General features: G+C 51.4%; 4 protein-coding genes across 4 annotated transcripts; 3 read left to right on the top strand and 1 right to left on the bottom strand.

Moving 5' to 3' along the window:
• Window positions 1-118: 118 nt before the first annotated feature.
• On the top strand, window positions 119-2,276 carry N7515_007045 (uncharacterized protein; the record flags this gene model as incomplete). The annotated part of the gene is made up of 3 exons (XM_056667789.1): window positions 119-997; window positions 1,049-1,734; window positions 1,859-2,276. The coding sequence occupies 3 exons, from the start codon at window positions 119-121 to the stop codon at window positions 2,274-2,276; spliced, it is 1,983 nt and encodes a 660-aa protein (XP_056521385.1).
• A 193-nt stretch (window positions 2,277-2,469) lies between these two features.
• Window positions 2,470-6,282, bottom strand: N7515_007044 (WD repeat protein; the record flags this gene model as incomplete). The annotated part of the gene is made up of 2 exons (XM_056667788.1): window positions 2,470-5,983; window positions 6,098-6,282. 2 exons carry the CDS (start codon window positions 6,280-6,282, stop codon window positions 2,470-2,472), a joined length of 3,699 nt encoding a protein of 1,232 aa, XP_056521384.1.
• A 2,893-nt stretch (window positions 6,283-9,175) lies between these two features.
• hmt1 (putative vacuolar ABC heavy metal transporter (Hmt1)) lies at window positions 9,176-12,023 on the top strand (the record flags this gene model as incomplete). The annotated part of the gene is made up of 3 exons (XM_056667787.1): window positions 9,176-9,523; window positions 9,578-10,719; window positions 10,778-12,023. 3 exons carry the CDS (start codon window positions 9,176-9,178, stop codon window positions 12,021-12,023), a joined length of 2,736 nt encoding a protein of 911 aa, XP_056521383.1.
• Window positions 12,024-12,783: 760 nt separating this feature from the next.
• On the top strand, window positions 12,784-13,584 carry N7515_007042 (Mth938-like domain-containing protein; the record flags this gene model as incomplete). Its single annotated transcript, XM_056667786.1, has 2 exons — window positions 12,784-13,312; window positions 13,382-13,584. 2 exons carry the CDS (start codon window positions 12,784-12,786, stop codon window positions 13,582-13,584), a joined length of 732 nt encoding a protein of 243 aa, XP_056521382.1.
• Window positions 13,585-13,588: the final 4 nt, after the last annotated feature.

The following is a 13,588-nucleotide window of genomic DNA, read 5'->3' as shown; positions in this document are numbered from 1 at the left end:
TGCGGCCTGAGGGACTTTGGCCTCGGATTGGTGGGGCGGATATCCTTCACGGCCCCAGGCAGCTACGGCGATAACCTTGGAACCTCACAACTCCGCATTTGTAGAAACATACACAGTCATGCCTTCGCAATGGCACCGACTACACTTGTCCCAAAAGGGTCTGCCTCCTTTGGTATTCCAGTATACTTGGACCCGAGAAGGCTATCAGGTTCATCTTACAGACCTGACTTACATCTGGTCAGAGGAGCTGCCCCGTAATGCCATCATCAAGAGAGCAGAAGAAGATGCCACAACGATCGATCCCGGAGAGGATCCAGAACAACTCGATGTACTATTGGAGAAGATTGGAGAGGCTCTACACAAGGGCAAAGAAGGTGCAATCCTAAGCAGTGGAACGCAGAATGACTCTATTGAAATTACAACAACTACCAAGTTACCCGCTCCATTGAAGCCTCTCAAGTGGTCTTTGAAGTTGTCAAAGGAGCCTGTGTCATCCTTGACGAAAAACTTATTACTACCACTTCTGAAAGAGGAAGCCGAATGGGAGTCGCGTCAACGGACCCTCCTGGACCAAATCAAACACAAAGACTACGTCCTTGGCAAGTTGTTTGATAAATTGGAAACAAGTGGCGTTGACCTAGGAACTGTGTTTCCTGGTGCCGCCGGATCACGCACGTCTCGCAAGGGCGTTACGCGGTCCGAAGCTGCTAGATTTGTGAAGGGCATTGCGCCGTTCGAGGAACAGGAATGGCTTGATGCCGGTGATGGGGCCGGACTGGCGACCAATCTCCTCAAGGAGATCTCGGAGTCTGATGATGGGGTCGACACCATCTCCTCAAAAGGTGAATGGTGGCGACAACTAGGGAGGCATCATACTAGTGACAGAGACGCTTCGCCAAGCGAAGAGCCAATTGAAGACAGGGGAAAGAAGCTTGAAACTAAGGATATTGACATGGACGCGGAATCAACGGCAAGCAGCGATGTGGACGAGTTTCAGGTATGCCACAACACGGTCTTGATTAGAATCTGAATTAACCCTGTTATCCAGCGACAAGAAACACCTCCCAGGCTCAAGTCTCGAAATGAAAAATCACCCCCAAAAGCCAGAAAAAAGAGCCCTACTCCTCCAGCTTTGCCTGCAGAAGATGATGAAGCCACAGCATCAGACACTGACGATGAGCCTGCACCGGCACCGGTCCGACAAAAACCAAGGCTCAAGTCTCGAAATGAAAAATCACCCCCAAAAGCCCAAAAAAAGAGCCCTACTCCTCCGGCTGTGCCTGCAGAAGAAGATGAAGCCACAGCATCAGACACTGATGATGAGCCTGCACCGGCACATGCCAGAAAAAAGAGCCCTACTCGCGCTTTACCTGCAGAAGACGATGAAGCCACAGCATCAGACAGTATTGATGAGCCTGTACCGGCACACGTCAGAAAAAAGAGCCCTACTCCGGCTGTGCCCGCAGAAGAAGATGAAGCCACAGCATCAGGCACTGACGATGAGCCTGCACCGGTACTGGTGCGACAAAAACAAACTACCGTCTCAAGGTCACCAGAGCCACAACCTAGAGAGGCACCAACCAAGCCGAAGGGCGGACTAGGCAAAATTGGCGGCAAATCCAAGAAGCCAGAGCCCCAGCCCCAGCCCCGGCCCTCTCCTTCTCCCGCGTCTTCTCCTCCCCCCGTCTCCCCCGCAAGCAAAAGAAGCGCCAAAAAGACCCAAGGGTGGACTGGGTAAGATTGGCGGCAAACCCAAGAAAGACCCAGAGCCCTCTCCATCCCCTTCTCCCCCTCCATCGCCCCCTCCTTCCCGATCTGCCCCACAAGCAAAGGACGCACCGCAAAAGCCAAAGGGCAGCTTAGGCAGGATAGGCGGCAAGAAAAAGCAACCCTCACCTTCCCCAGAGCCCACCTCCCCAGAACCCCAAGAACTACCAGAAGAAAGAGCCTCTGCGCCCCAATCCCCAGCACCAGCTAAAACCAAACGTCCGGGGAAACTAGGCATGATAGGCGGCAAAGCCAAAGCCAAAACCCAAGCCCCCGAACTGGCCCGTGACGAGTCTCCGCCGCCTCCGGCGGCGTCACCAGAGAAACCTTCTGCGCCCAGCAGGCCCGTTCGAGAAAAGTCCCCTTTACCTAAGGCGGAGAAAGCCCGGTCGGCCACGCCTGTGGAGCCGGAAACTGAGGACCAGCGGGCTGATCGGAAGCGCGAGGAGTTGAAGCGGGCGCTTGAAGCTAAAGGGAAAGCTCCTGCGAAGAAGAAGAGGAGGTTTTAGGGTATCATGGATATGGCTTAGGCTTTACGTACTGTGTGACCAGGCACGAGGTATTGAATTAAACCACTGGATTGATTGAAAGTAAACGCGATTGGGGAATATCGAAAACTGAAACACAAAACAAAATAAAGACGCAAAACAGCCTCCTCGCTAATACAAGTACATGTAAACATCAACCGCAGCCCCTCATTAATCAATCCATCGAAGAAGGAGGTCGAGTCCGACTACCGTAAGCAGCGCCTTCCTTCTCCTGCTCGTTAGGAGTAACAAGCCGCACCCGCTTAGGCGACATAGCGCCCGGCGAAACCGGCGCCGGAGTGGAAGTAGGATTAGTCGAAGTGACCGGACCGGCACCACTACCACCCGTGGCGGCAGCGACTCCGGCAATGCCCAGCATGCCACGGACCTTTTCAACAGCCTTGCTCTCGCCTTTGGTCCAGGGATCACGCTTGACGAGACCGACGCCGGAGCGACTGGAAGAATCGCGACGCTTAGATTCTGTCTGCAGGGCTTGGCGGTTCTGTTCGCGACGTGGGCCGGGCCCGCAGTCGTGCGAGCAGCCGGCTGTGGCACAGCCGCCTTCGCTGATTGAAATGTCGCCGAGCCAGGTTGTAATGCAGGCTAGGTGGCCGCCGTGGCCGCAGCCTTGGCACCAGGTCCAGAGGGCGGAGCCTTTGGGTCGGGGCACTGTGAAGGGCTCGAGGGTTTCTGGGATGGGTTCGGTGGGGGCGGAGGATAGTGCGGAAAGGGTTGAACTGGTTTCGGAGAGGGTGGAGGGAGTGTCTTGGTTTGCTACCCATTCTGCGGGAGGGTCGAGACTCATACAAATAGAGCATGGCGCTTGTGGTGTGTTGCAGCGATGACAGCGGGTATTGTCTTGCGTAGAATTCTCAAAGGGCCGCTGACAGGTGTAGCAGTAGACATTGATGAATGAATCTGTTTGGGCGTAATCGTAGACGGCAGGATAGGCAGGTACACAAGACAGGCGGAGCTCGGCTGCCTCTAGGTCCATCGAGTGCCGGATCAGGTGCTCGTTGTAAGTTTTGAAGACCAATTCACATTCTTCATAAGGGAGAATCTGTTCGCAGTCACGGAAGAGCACGTGAAGCTTTTGAAGAAGATGGGCCGCAGTCTGGATATCGACTGAGGTGCTGCCGCTGTGATAATATTGGACTGCCTCTTTCAAAATCGCTTCAACACCCCACGGGTTTTGGTCACCCGGAGTGAATGGGATCTGGACTCGTGATAGTTCGTTTGAACAAGGAATTGAAGTGGGTGGGAGAGGTTGAAGAGGGGTTGACTCTGATATGAGAGGGGGAGGGCTGGAAGGGCGCTCCAGATGGACTTGATCAGTTTCTACAGGTTGATCGAATAGCTCATGTTCAGGTTCCTCGAGCGTAGAAGCTAAAAACGAGCCTCTCCTCAATGCGGGAGGTCCAGAATCCAAAAAGTTGAAACCTTGCCCCGTGGACGAATACGACGCGGCAATGGATTTGCTATCGTTCGATGTGGAGAACATGGGGAAGCTCTCCGAAGAATCATGCCGAACAAAGCGTTCGGTGGGAGGCCGGTTAGATTCCATCGCTGTAAGTACCAATGGCTTTTTGGGAAACTGCTTGTAGTCACGGATGGCAGCACGTTTATCCTCTAACATTTGCTCATAGTCATCCTCGGAATTCCCCCGTGGGACTTCGGGGCGGCGCCAATCGGCTTGGCCAGCAATTGCCCGGGGCGCGGACCGTTGGCCAGTTCCCTGGAATTCCATAGCATCATCAGTCACAGACAGTTGCGCCCGCGGGCCACGCTCATCAGGAGCTGGCACCTCCCAGCCATTATCATTTAGGGCTGATGGTGGGAGAGGATCAAGGTCATTCACGTCGCTCAACGAAGGAAGTTGAGAATCAGTGCTGGACCACGAGTCGTTGGCAGAATCTGCTACAGGTTGCGCAAGAGGAGTAGTCATATTAGACGTGCTCTCAGTCTCGGGAATTGTTTCAATGACACCTTTGAACAGCCGATTTTTGACTCTATTTTGATCATGTCTCACGCCATCCTTGGTAGGCATGTCTTTCAAGCCACCTTTCGCCGGATCCCTGGTTCTACGCTGGACTTCTTGGAGAACAGCGTATTTGACTATTCTCCAAGTCTGCGCCAGCTTGGGCAGGGACATCTCGTCTGCGCATTCAGCATTATGATCTAGCGAATCGACCAAAGAGTCCAAAGCATGGGTTTCCGCTTTTGTGGCTGTGGTATAATGGCTCGCCAAATACCGAAAGATTGCAGGGTCATTCGTAGCACCTGGGATAATGGCAATGGTCCCCACCTGACTGGGCATCGGGGTGGCGATCTTGGCCAATGCTTGTTCCAGGGGAAGCACCGGGGTGAAATCGACCGTTCCAGGTGGGGTACTGCCCAATGATTTGGAGGGTCGAGCTGCGACCGACTTGGTATGCCGAGTGCCAAGGGAGGTGGCCAGAGCCGCTTCATCAAATATGTCATCCGCGGGACTCGGCTTTTCCTCCTCTTCCAAATGTAAGAACTCGGCGGCATTGACCCCCAGCGGACGTCGTCTGGGACGTTGTTGACTGAATGCAACAAACTCGCCATTAGGACTCCAAGCCACAGAACACATCGGTCGGCGATTGATTACAGTTGGCGCATACCGAACATCGGTCTGGGTAAAGGCCCCAGCTTCGCCAACCGTCCACAAAAGATCCTTGGAGCGCCATAGTAGATCAGATGCAGGGGTGTCGTACCGATCGAACTCGCGGAAAGGAACGTGCGGGCGACGAAGATCCCAGAGGTGAATTCGCGGGTCTTCTTTATCGTAGGAGGTGACAATTTGAGATGATTGCCATTCTCCCGACGCAGGCGACTCGCCAATCCAAGAAGGGGGTCGCCAGCGTACATTAGTGACTGCCTGTGGGGTTCGGAATTGAAATGCAGGTTTCTGCCGCCGCTCTGCAGACGAGGAAAAATCCCAGACCTTTACCTGGCGGTCCGTGCCACCACTGACAATGTGTTTCCCATCAGGGTGCCAGTCAACCGCAAAACAAGGGTGGTCATGAGCGGCGATCCTCATTAAGGGTGCATTGACTTTCCGATAATCCCACATCTGTATGGCGCCGCTGTCCGAAGCGGTTGCAAACACAACACCATCGGTGGGAGACCACCGGACGTCCCGGATTGCATCGCTGTTGCCCTGGTACGAATGTTTGCTCCCGCACGTGGAACTCCCCCGATTCGCAGAGGCAGACCGCAGATCCCACATGCGAATCGAGCCATCTTGACTGCCAGATAGGAGCCAAGAAGGTAGATGAGGGTTGAAGGCAAGTCTGTGCACCTGGCGATTATGCCCCTGGAACCGACACAATTGGAGGCCGGGCCGCTGTAGGTCGTAAACGACGATCCGACCATTCGCGACCGCAGTTGCGATTGTCCGGTCGTGGTTACCATGAGACCATTTTACGTCTTTCACATTCAATTGGTCTTTGTGTGGCATCGAAACGCCCGCATTGTGGTGAGTAGAGGCATAGCTGATGACCGCATTGCGAATATTGAATTCCTCTGACGAGCGGTCTGGCGATACTTGGATGGTTTTGAGGATCTCCTTGCCTGCGATAACCGCATGTGTCCGCTCAGGCGAGATGTCTAGAGCCGTAATTGCGATCCCGGTTTTGTGGGTGACGGTCTGCGGTTCTCCTGGTCTATACCACTCTTAGTTGAGTTGCGAATCCCAAGATGAATGATGCGGGGCGGGATAATCACAGAGCCGACCACCAAAAAGGGCTGATTTGGCGGTGTGAGAAGACAACACTTACAGCGATTTAGACCTGATCGAGCGGGGACCATCCGCACGACTGCTTTGTGGGCTTGGTGGCCTCGAGCCCGAGAAGAAGGGTTGGGCAAACCTAGCAAGGGCATTGGCGGCGCGGTTCGAGTATTTCTGTGGCGGAGGTGGAGGAGGGGGAGGGACCGGAGAACGCGAACCTGAGAGGTCCGACATCGTTCACAGCCAGGTCTCCATTCTGACCTGTGATCGGAATGGAGTAGTTGAAGTGAGAGTTGGAGATCGTCAATATTCAAGCGGTGAGGGAAGGAGTCCACAGCGGTGAGGGGAAATCCCCGAGGCAGTATGCTTAGGCTTTAAGTTATCAATCTTTCAAGACGATGTGCGTGACATGTATGGTTCTTTTTTGCTCGAGTTCCGTACTTTGTACTGTTGTACATGTTTGCCCAGTTTGTTGTCACTTGTCCATCGTTTGATTTCTTCGTAGTAGTAGATTTATTGATCTGTTGATGTCCCACCACGCCTGCTGGTAGGACGACTTCGAGGCTGTTACAAACTTTCCATCTTGGACCATGATATTGCCTAAATTGAGATCGCAATGCCTCAGGACATGGGGCTCGCAGTTCGGTAGGCGCTTATTCATATTCTAACCCTTTGGAGAGAGGGCATGGCCAGCCAGACTGACGGCCCGTGAGGTTCAAGCTCGAAGACTAGCAAACCTGGATAGCATACACTCCGATCGGCACATTGGATAAATGTTGACGTGATACATCAAGGCTGTTTACGCTGTTAACGACTTTGAACTTGATCTATGTACAATAGCCCTATTTTAAGGTTCTGACACTGAAGGACCTCGAGGGTCTGGCCTTATATGGTCAGTAGACCAAACGCCTCGATTGGGTGCAGAAAGGTTCAAATCGGCTTAAATGATGGCAATAGTTCTGTTTTCGAATGTCCGCATGCGATACAACCCTCGGATGGATAAGTTATAAGAGATGGTCAGATAGATGGATTCTGATTGAACATCCAGGGAACGGGTCGATCAATGCACGGTCCAGCACGGATGACCATAAATTACCCTACCTTTTACACTCTGGAGGACCTCTAACTATCTGATATCAGCAACATCGCAGATATGCCCTGCAATGATATCTTTTCAGTCATCGGACTACAGGGTAACAGCTTTCTCTCTTCTTACCCGAATTTCCCTATTCCGATTTGCCGAGACCGTCTGGTCTGATCTCAGTGGAGGCTACTGTGTACAATGGACCTCTGGGCTGAACCGTGGATCGCCTTTTACTCCGTACATGTATGCATCGATCCCTTGTTTTCCCTTCTTTATTTGTCACTGCCATTCAATGGAACATTGTAATTGTACGGTCTCGTATACTTCGCCCGTGATCGGAAAAGAGCCAACCCAGCATTGCGCCGTACGTGAAGAATATGTGGGACTGGTGCTGCTGGCACTGATATTTAGTTGCGAAGCGAGCCGACTCGCCGTTAACACCCGTGGACTCCTGGCCTCGGAGTAATGGAAACGACAGATGACATGTCAGTACGATATCACGACAATGCCTCGGGTCCACCTGGGCAGTTTGTTTACCCAGAGGTTGTGAAACATTGGAGAGCCAAATATACTGTTGTGATAGCTGCTTGTGAGCAGATTAAGGAGGTAAGGGAGATAGTGTCTCGATCTTGTGACCAATCTTGGGACTTAACGGAAGATGAAGGCTTTATGAAGTAGAAGCCAGCTATAGTAGATTGAACATGATAGGATCGGATCTACCCATTGGTAGCATAAAAGTCTGTAAGTTCGGTTCTAGAACGGGTTAGTAATTTTTAATTCTCAATTCACATTGTAGCCGTCGGGCCGGAACACATGTCAAGAGCGGTCTAGAGGACAACACAGAGAGACCTTGGAATGTGGTTCGCGGAACGTATCCAAAGACAAAAGTACGTTGAATCGTATATAAAAGAATGCTATTCTAATTGTCTTACCCTAACCCGGGGGTTCGGGACGTGACGACATGAAGATATTCATAGAAACCACTTTTTCTCTTCCTCTTCGACGGAGTAATATTTAGACCTTCCACAATTTAATTCGATTGGACTGCGCCTCTCGAAGTGCCACCCTGACTACCGACAACACGAAGAAGAGGCAAAAAATGAGACATTCAGCTAATCAGACACATCGAATATCAAAGCTCAGACGACCAATCCAAGCTGAGGGTCACACATCCTCATGTCTAGATTCATCATCTGTTCTTTTTCCTTTCGATATAAGAATGACTTCCCTCAAATGATCTTATCGTCTTCACTTTTTTCACTTTTTTCACTTTTTTTCTTTCGGTACACAGTATTTTTCACTTGGCATTGAAGTCATCATATTTGGATCGTTCTCGATCTATTGATCGACGATCCTTTCACCTTCCCCCTGTTTTTCACTTCCCCAGGACGATTTCAACTTTGACCATCGGGTACGAAGAAAAGGCTTAATAGGAATATTCACATTAGGGCCTTCCGAACAGATTGCAAACAAAGTGAAGGAAAAAAAAAAGAAAAGATCGAAAGTATAAAAGACCAAGAGGAACGAAACCTGTAAGTTGTGGATACCCTTTTTTCTTTAGCTGCATACTGCGCATTGCATCCACACACCGTCATTCGAGATCCTATGCAGTTTTTATCCATCAATTCCCTTCGTTTTTCTGTTGTTCCTTGGGAACTGAAGCTCAAAGGGTTTCTTTCCGGTTTTCTTGTTCTTTGCTTCTTTTCACTTTCGAGGTCAAATAACTTCGCTTGATTACAAGCAGGGTAGTAAGTAGGGGACCCCGGAAAAAAAAAGAAGCCCTAAAAGCATTGTATACTTTGATTTCTACTTCAACTTCATTTATCACCTAATTGACTTATTTTCTTCCGAGTGCAAAAGCTTCGATCCACGTGGAAACCTGTTGGTTACTCCCCCGCGTCATCTGCCCATTCCTCGCGTCGATCCTTCGCCATACCCGTCCAGTCCTTTCCGATCCGAACTCGGCCAACCTCCTCCCTTTCTTATTCTTCTCGGGGTGTAATGGACTTTGTCTGAAACATTCACCTTCAAATAATCGGGGCAATGGATTCCCATGCAGCCATCGAGCTGCTGGAGTATTTGCGCACTGCCTACCCACCCTTCTTGCTGATCCTCTTCGTGGTGGCCTTTGTCACCAACACCACACTCGCTGCGAAGAAAGCTGGCAAAGATGAATCTCAAAAACTTGGCCCGGGAGGTCGACCACTCCCTCAACGATCACGGCGCGCACCAACCTATCATAAGCCCAAGGAGTTCTCTCAAAACGTCAAACGGGTTTTTAACTGCCTCTCCGCCGCCGTTCTTTTGACCTTCGTTGTGGATGCTACAATCTATATCACACATGTGCTGCTGGCTAGATCAGAGAATTGGTGGCGAGGACAGTCATTCGTGGTATGCTGCAGCATCAAAACAATTTCCCCCGGACAAAACCGTTGACATTTACAGATCTACGTCGTCGGCTCGTTCTTCGTTTATGGAGTGCTACTAATATCAATGCTCGACACATCTCCTTCCCCTACTTTTGCTCAATTCGTCTGTTGGTCCGTCGCCGTCCCCGTCGAATTGGTTATTCTTAGCACCTCCCTCTCCGTGTATACCTCGGTCCATCATGAACCAGTCGTTGGTGACCCAGAAGGAGGTAGGCTCCGCAGGAGCATCACATTCTGGGAATGCATGGAGGTGGGATCGAACAGTGTACGCATCCTCATTCTATTTTCACTCGCTCTGCTCTACGCCTGTCAGTCGTTCAGTATGAAAAGTCATGACAATGCAAGCCAACGGACGAGTGAAACCACCGGGCTCTTGTCTTCTGCCGCGGAGAATGGCAATGGAAATACGAATGGAACAGCGAATGGTCATTCTTATGGCGCAACAAACGGTGCCGCTCACCCCGAAACCTCGAAACCTACCGATCCCTGGGTGCGTCCGACGACGGTTCCTTCTACCAGTTGGTGGGAGTATCTAAGCGGATACTCGCTCTTTTTCCCGTATCTGTGGCCATCGAAATCCCGGCGCCTGCAACTCGTTGTCATGTTTTGCTTTGCGCTTCTCATGTGTCAGCGAGTCGTCAACGTCTTGGTACCGTACCAAGTTGGACTCATTACCGGCTCTCTTACTCGGGGCGAGGAAGGTGCGGATTTCAAAGTACCATGGACGCAGATCTGCTTGTATGTGGTTTACCGATGGTTGCAAGGCAACCAAGGCTTGCTCGCCTCTTTACGCTCCAGCCTCTGGATCCCTGTGAGCCAGTATTCTTATATGGAACTCTCCACCGCGGCGTTCGAGCACGTCCATGGTCTCAGCTTGGACTTCCATCTCGGCAAAAAGACAGGCGAGGTTTTGTCTGCGCTGAGCAAGGGTAGTTCAATCAACACGTTCCTCGAGCAAGTCACCTTCCAGGTGGTGCCGATGCTTGTTGACCTTGTGATTGCAATTGTGTACTTTACGATCGCTTTCGATGTCTACTACGCTTTGGCAGTTGGAATTTCCACCTTTGGGTATCTCTATGTCACTATTCGCATGGCCCAATGGCGGGCGGAGATCCGAAGACAGATGGTCAATGCGTCGCGACAAGAAGATGCCGTCAAGTAAGTGCAGGATTCAACGGGAACAAATTTTCGAAGTCCCAAAGCTAACTTTCTCTAGGAACGACTCGATGGTTTCATACGAGACAGTGAAGTACTTCAATGCCGAACAGTACGAATTCAACCGGTACCGGGGCGCCGTGCGCGACTTCCAAAAGGCCGAGTACCACGTACTATTCTCTCTTACCCTGTTAAACACCTGTCAAAATACCGTGTTTATGCTGGGTCTATTGATCATGTGCTTCATCTGTGCATTCCAGGTTGCTACCCACCAGCGCCCCGTGGGTAAATTCGTCTCGCTATTGGCCTACATGGTTCAACTCCAGGGCCCGCTGAACTTCTTTGGCACCTTCTACCGGTCTATTCAATCGGCCCTGATTAATTCCGAACGCCTGCTGGAATTGTTCCGTGAGCAGCCAACAGTGGTCGATAACCCCCGTGCGGTTCCCTTGGCGACGTGCAACGGCGACATCAAGTTCGAAAATGTCGAGTTCGCTTACGATGCACGGAAGCCCGCCTTGAACGGTCTTACCTTCCATTGCGAGCCCGGAACCACCACTGCCTTGGTTGGCGAGTCCGGCGGAGGTAAATCCACCGTCTTCCGCCTTCTATTCCGGTTCTATAATGCCGAAAATGGCCGCATCCGTATCGACGGACATGATGTACAGGATATCACAATCGATTCTTTGCGCAAACATATTGGCGTGGTGCCTCAGGACACGGTGCTTTTCAACGAGACTTTGATGTACAACTTGAAGTACGCCAACCAGGATGCCACGGACGAAGAAGTGTTCGAGGCCTGCCGCGCCGCCAGCATTCACGATAAGATTTTAGCTTTCCCCGACGGTTATAATACCAAGGTCGGAGAGCGTGGTCTACGGCTGAGTGGCGGCGAAAAGCAACGTGTGGCCATTGCTCGCACCATTATCAAGAACCCTCGCGTCATTCTCTTGGATGAGGCAACCGCAGCTCTAGATACAGACACAGAAGAGCATATCCAGAGGGCGCTCGCCACACTTTCTAAGGGCCGCACCATGTTGGTAATTGCTCACCGTCTCAGCACCATCACCACTGCAGACCGCATTTTGGTTCTTTCAGAAGGCCAAGTATCGGAAAGCGGCACTCACGAAGAGCTTCTGGCCATGAAGGGCCGCTATGCCAGCATGTGGCGGAAGCAAATCCGCGCACAAAAGGCCGCAGCAGAAGCTCAGGTTCTTCAGGACAAGGCCAAGCGAATCCGCACTGCTACTAGCAGTGATGATAGCTCAAGCCAATCGGATGAAGATCGCAAGGGTGCCAAGCGCTGAAACGATGCGAGCTATACTGAATCGCTAGACGATCTCCTGGATCACCTCTCGTTCTTACCATTGGACATGTGCATACGCTTTCCCATACTCTCTTTGCAAGAAACGCCCTCCGAGCCAGCAATGACCGGGGCAGCATGGAATTGGATCTCGTCTTCGTTTCTATGAACGACAGCCTCATGCTTTATTGTTTTCCCTTTTCGGTCTGTTCTTCCTTTATTTTCAGCAGTCATTCGTCATTTGTCTGGGTTTTGTTGGCGTTTTGGTCTACGACGCGCATGAAGTTATCATTTCTATCCTTGTTTATACGGTCCCAGGCGCAAAGGCTCAGGGATCGGGACACCTGCAAATCAAAATAGATTAATGCTAGGCTCAATATTAATATCAGAACATTCATACCAGTTCGATCGGATCTAGTCCTACCGGTTACAGCAGGATAGGTAGCTGCTAGATCCATACCTACTCGATTTGAAGTCTGTAGTCCCACTACTATCTTGAAGACGATCCCTATTTCATAGGTAGTCAGTCGATCTACAGTTATCCACTAGTCTGTTAGTGCATGTTGAATGGCTGGACTAATGCCAACAGGAACAGACTGTGCAAGTCAGTACGTGTGGACCGCTGGCTCTAAACGCCAAGACCTGGGGCTGGAACTGAGAAAGCTTTCCTCAACCTGACTTCACCAGAACCACCTCAACCACCACACAACAGCCATTCCCACCCATATATCAAACGCCAAATTCACCACTCAAATTAAACCCCAATGCATTCACCGTCCCCCCAGCTCCTACGTGCCCTGCGCACCTCAATCCTGCACACCCCTCGCTCAACCCCGACCGCATTCTCAATCCCATCCACCCTAACATCATGCACCATCACAACCAACACCGCAATCCCCTCCACACACCGCAACTACAGCTCGGTCATCCGGCCAGCCCGCATGATCCCGCGCTCACACGCACACAAGCCCGTCAGCCACGACCGCGGACCTGAGTCCAAAGAAGATACACAGACGAACTTTGATGCGCTGAACGTGCTAGGCAATATCCCTGCACCGACAACCGCCATTGACGCATGTCTGGATTCCGGCTTCCATCTGAACAATGGTGTCAAGGTTTCTAATGGGGACGGGTTGTTGCTCGTTGGCGGTGAGGCGTTTGCGTGGCGGCCGTGGAAGGCTGTTGGCGCGGAGAATGATCGTGGTGCGAAGGATGCTATGCTCAATGCTAAGGGGCAGTTTGAGCTTGATGAGTCCGTTTGGGGGATTTTGAATCTTGTTTGGCCGAAGCCTGGTATGTTTTACAACTTGGTACTGAGATGGCTGTTTTTCATTTTTGCTGACTGTTTGCTGAAACTTGCAGATATGCTTATTCTTGGTGTTGGGGGCTCGATGTTTCCTCTCTCGCCTGAAACTAGGCGTCATATTAACTCGTTGGGCATTCGGGTTGATGTCCTTGATACTCGGAATGCGGCGGCGCAGTTCAATTTGCTCGCTACGGAGCGCGGAGTCACTGAAATCGCTGCTGCGATGATACCTATTGGGTGGAAGGCTAGACCTCTGTGAGGAT

This window comes from Penicillium bovifimosum (assembly GCF_028826915.1).
Source record: "Penicillium bovifimosum strain IBT 22155 chromosome Unknown utg000005l_segment0_segment0, whole genome shotgun sequence".
Taxonomy (NCBI): Eukaryota; Fungi; Ascomycota; class Eurotiomycetes; order Eurotiales; family Aspergillaceae; genus Penicillium; species Penicillium bovifimosum.
The sequence above is the reverse complement of the archived record's forward strand: the minus strand, read 5'-3'. Positions and strand labels throughout refer to the sequence as shown.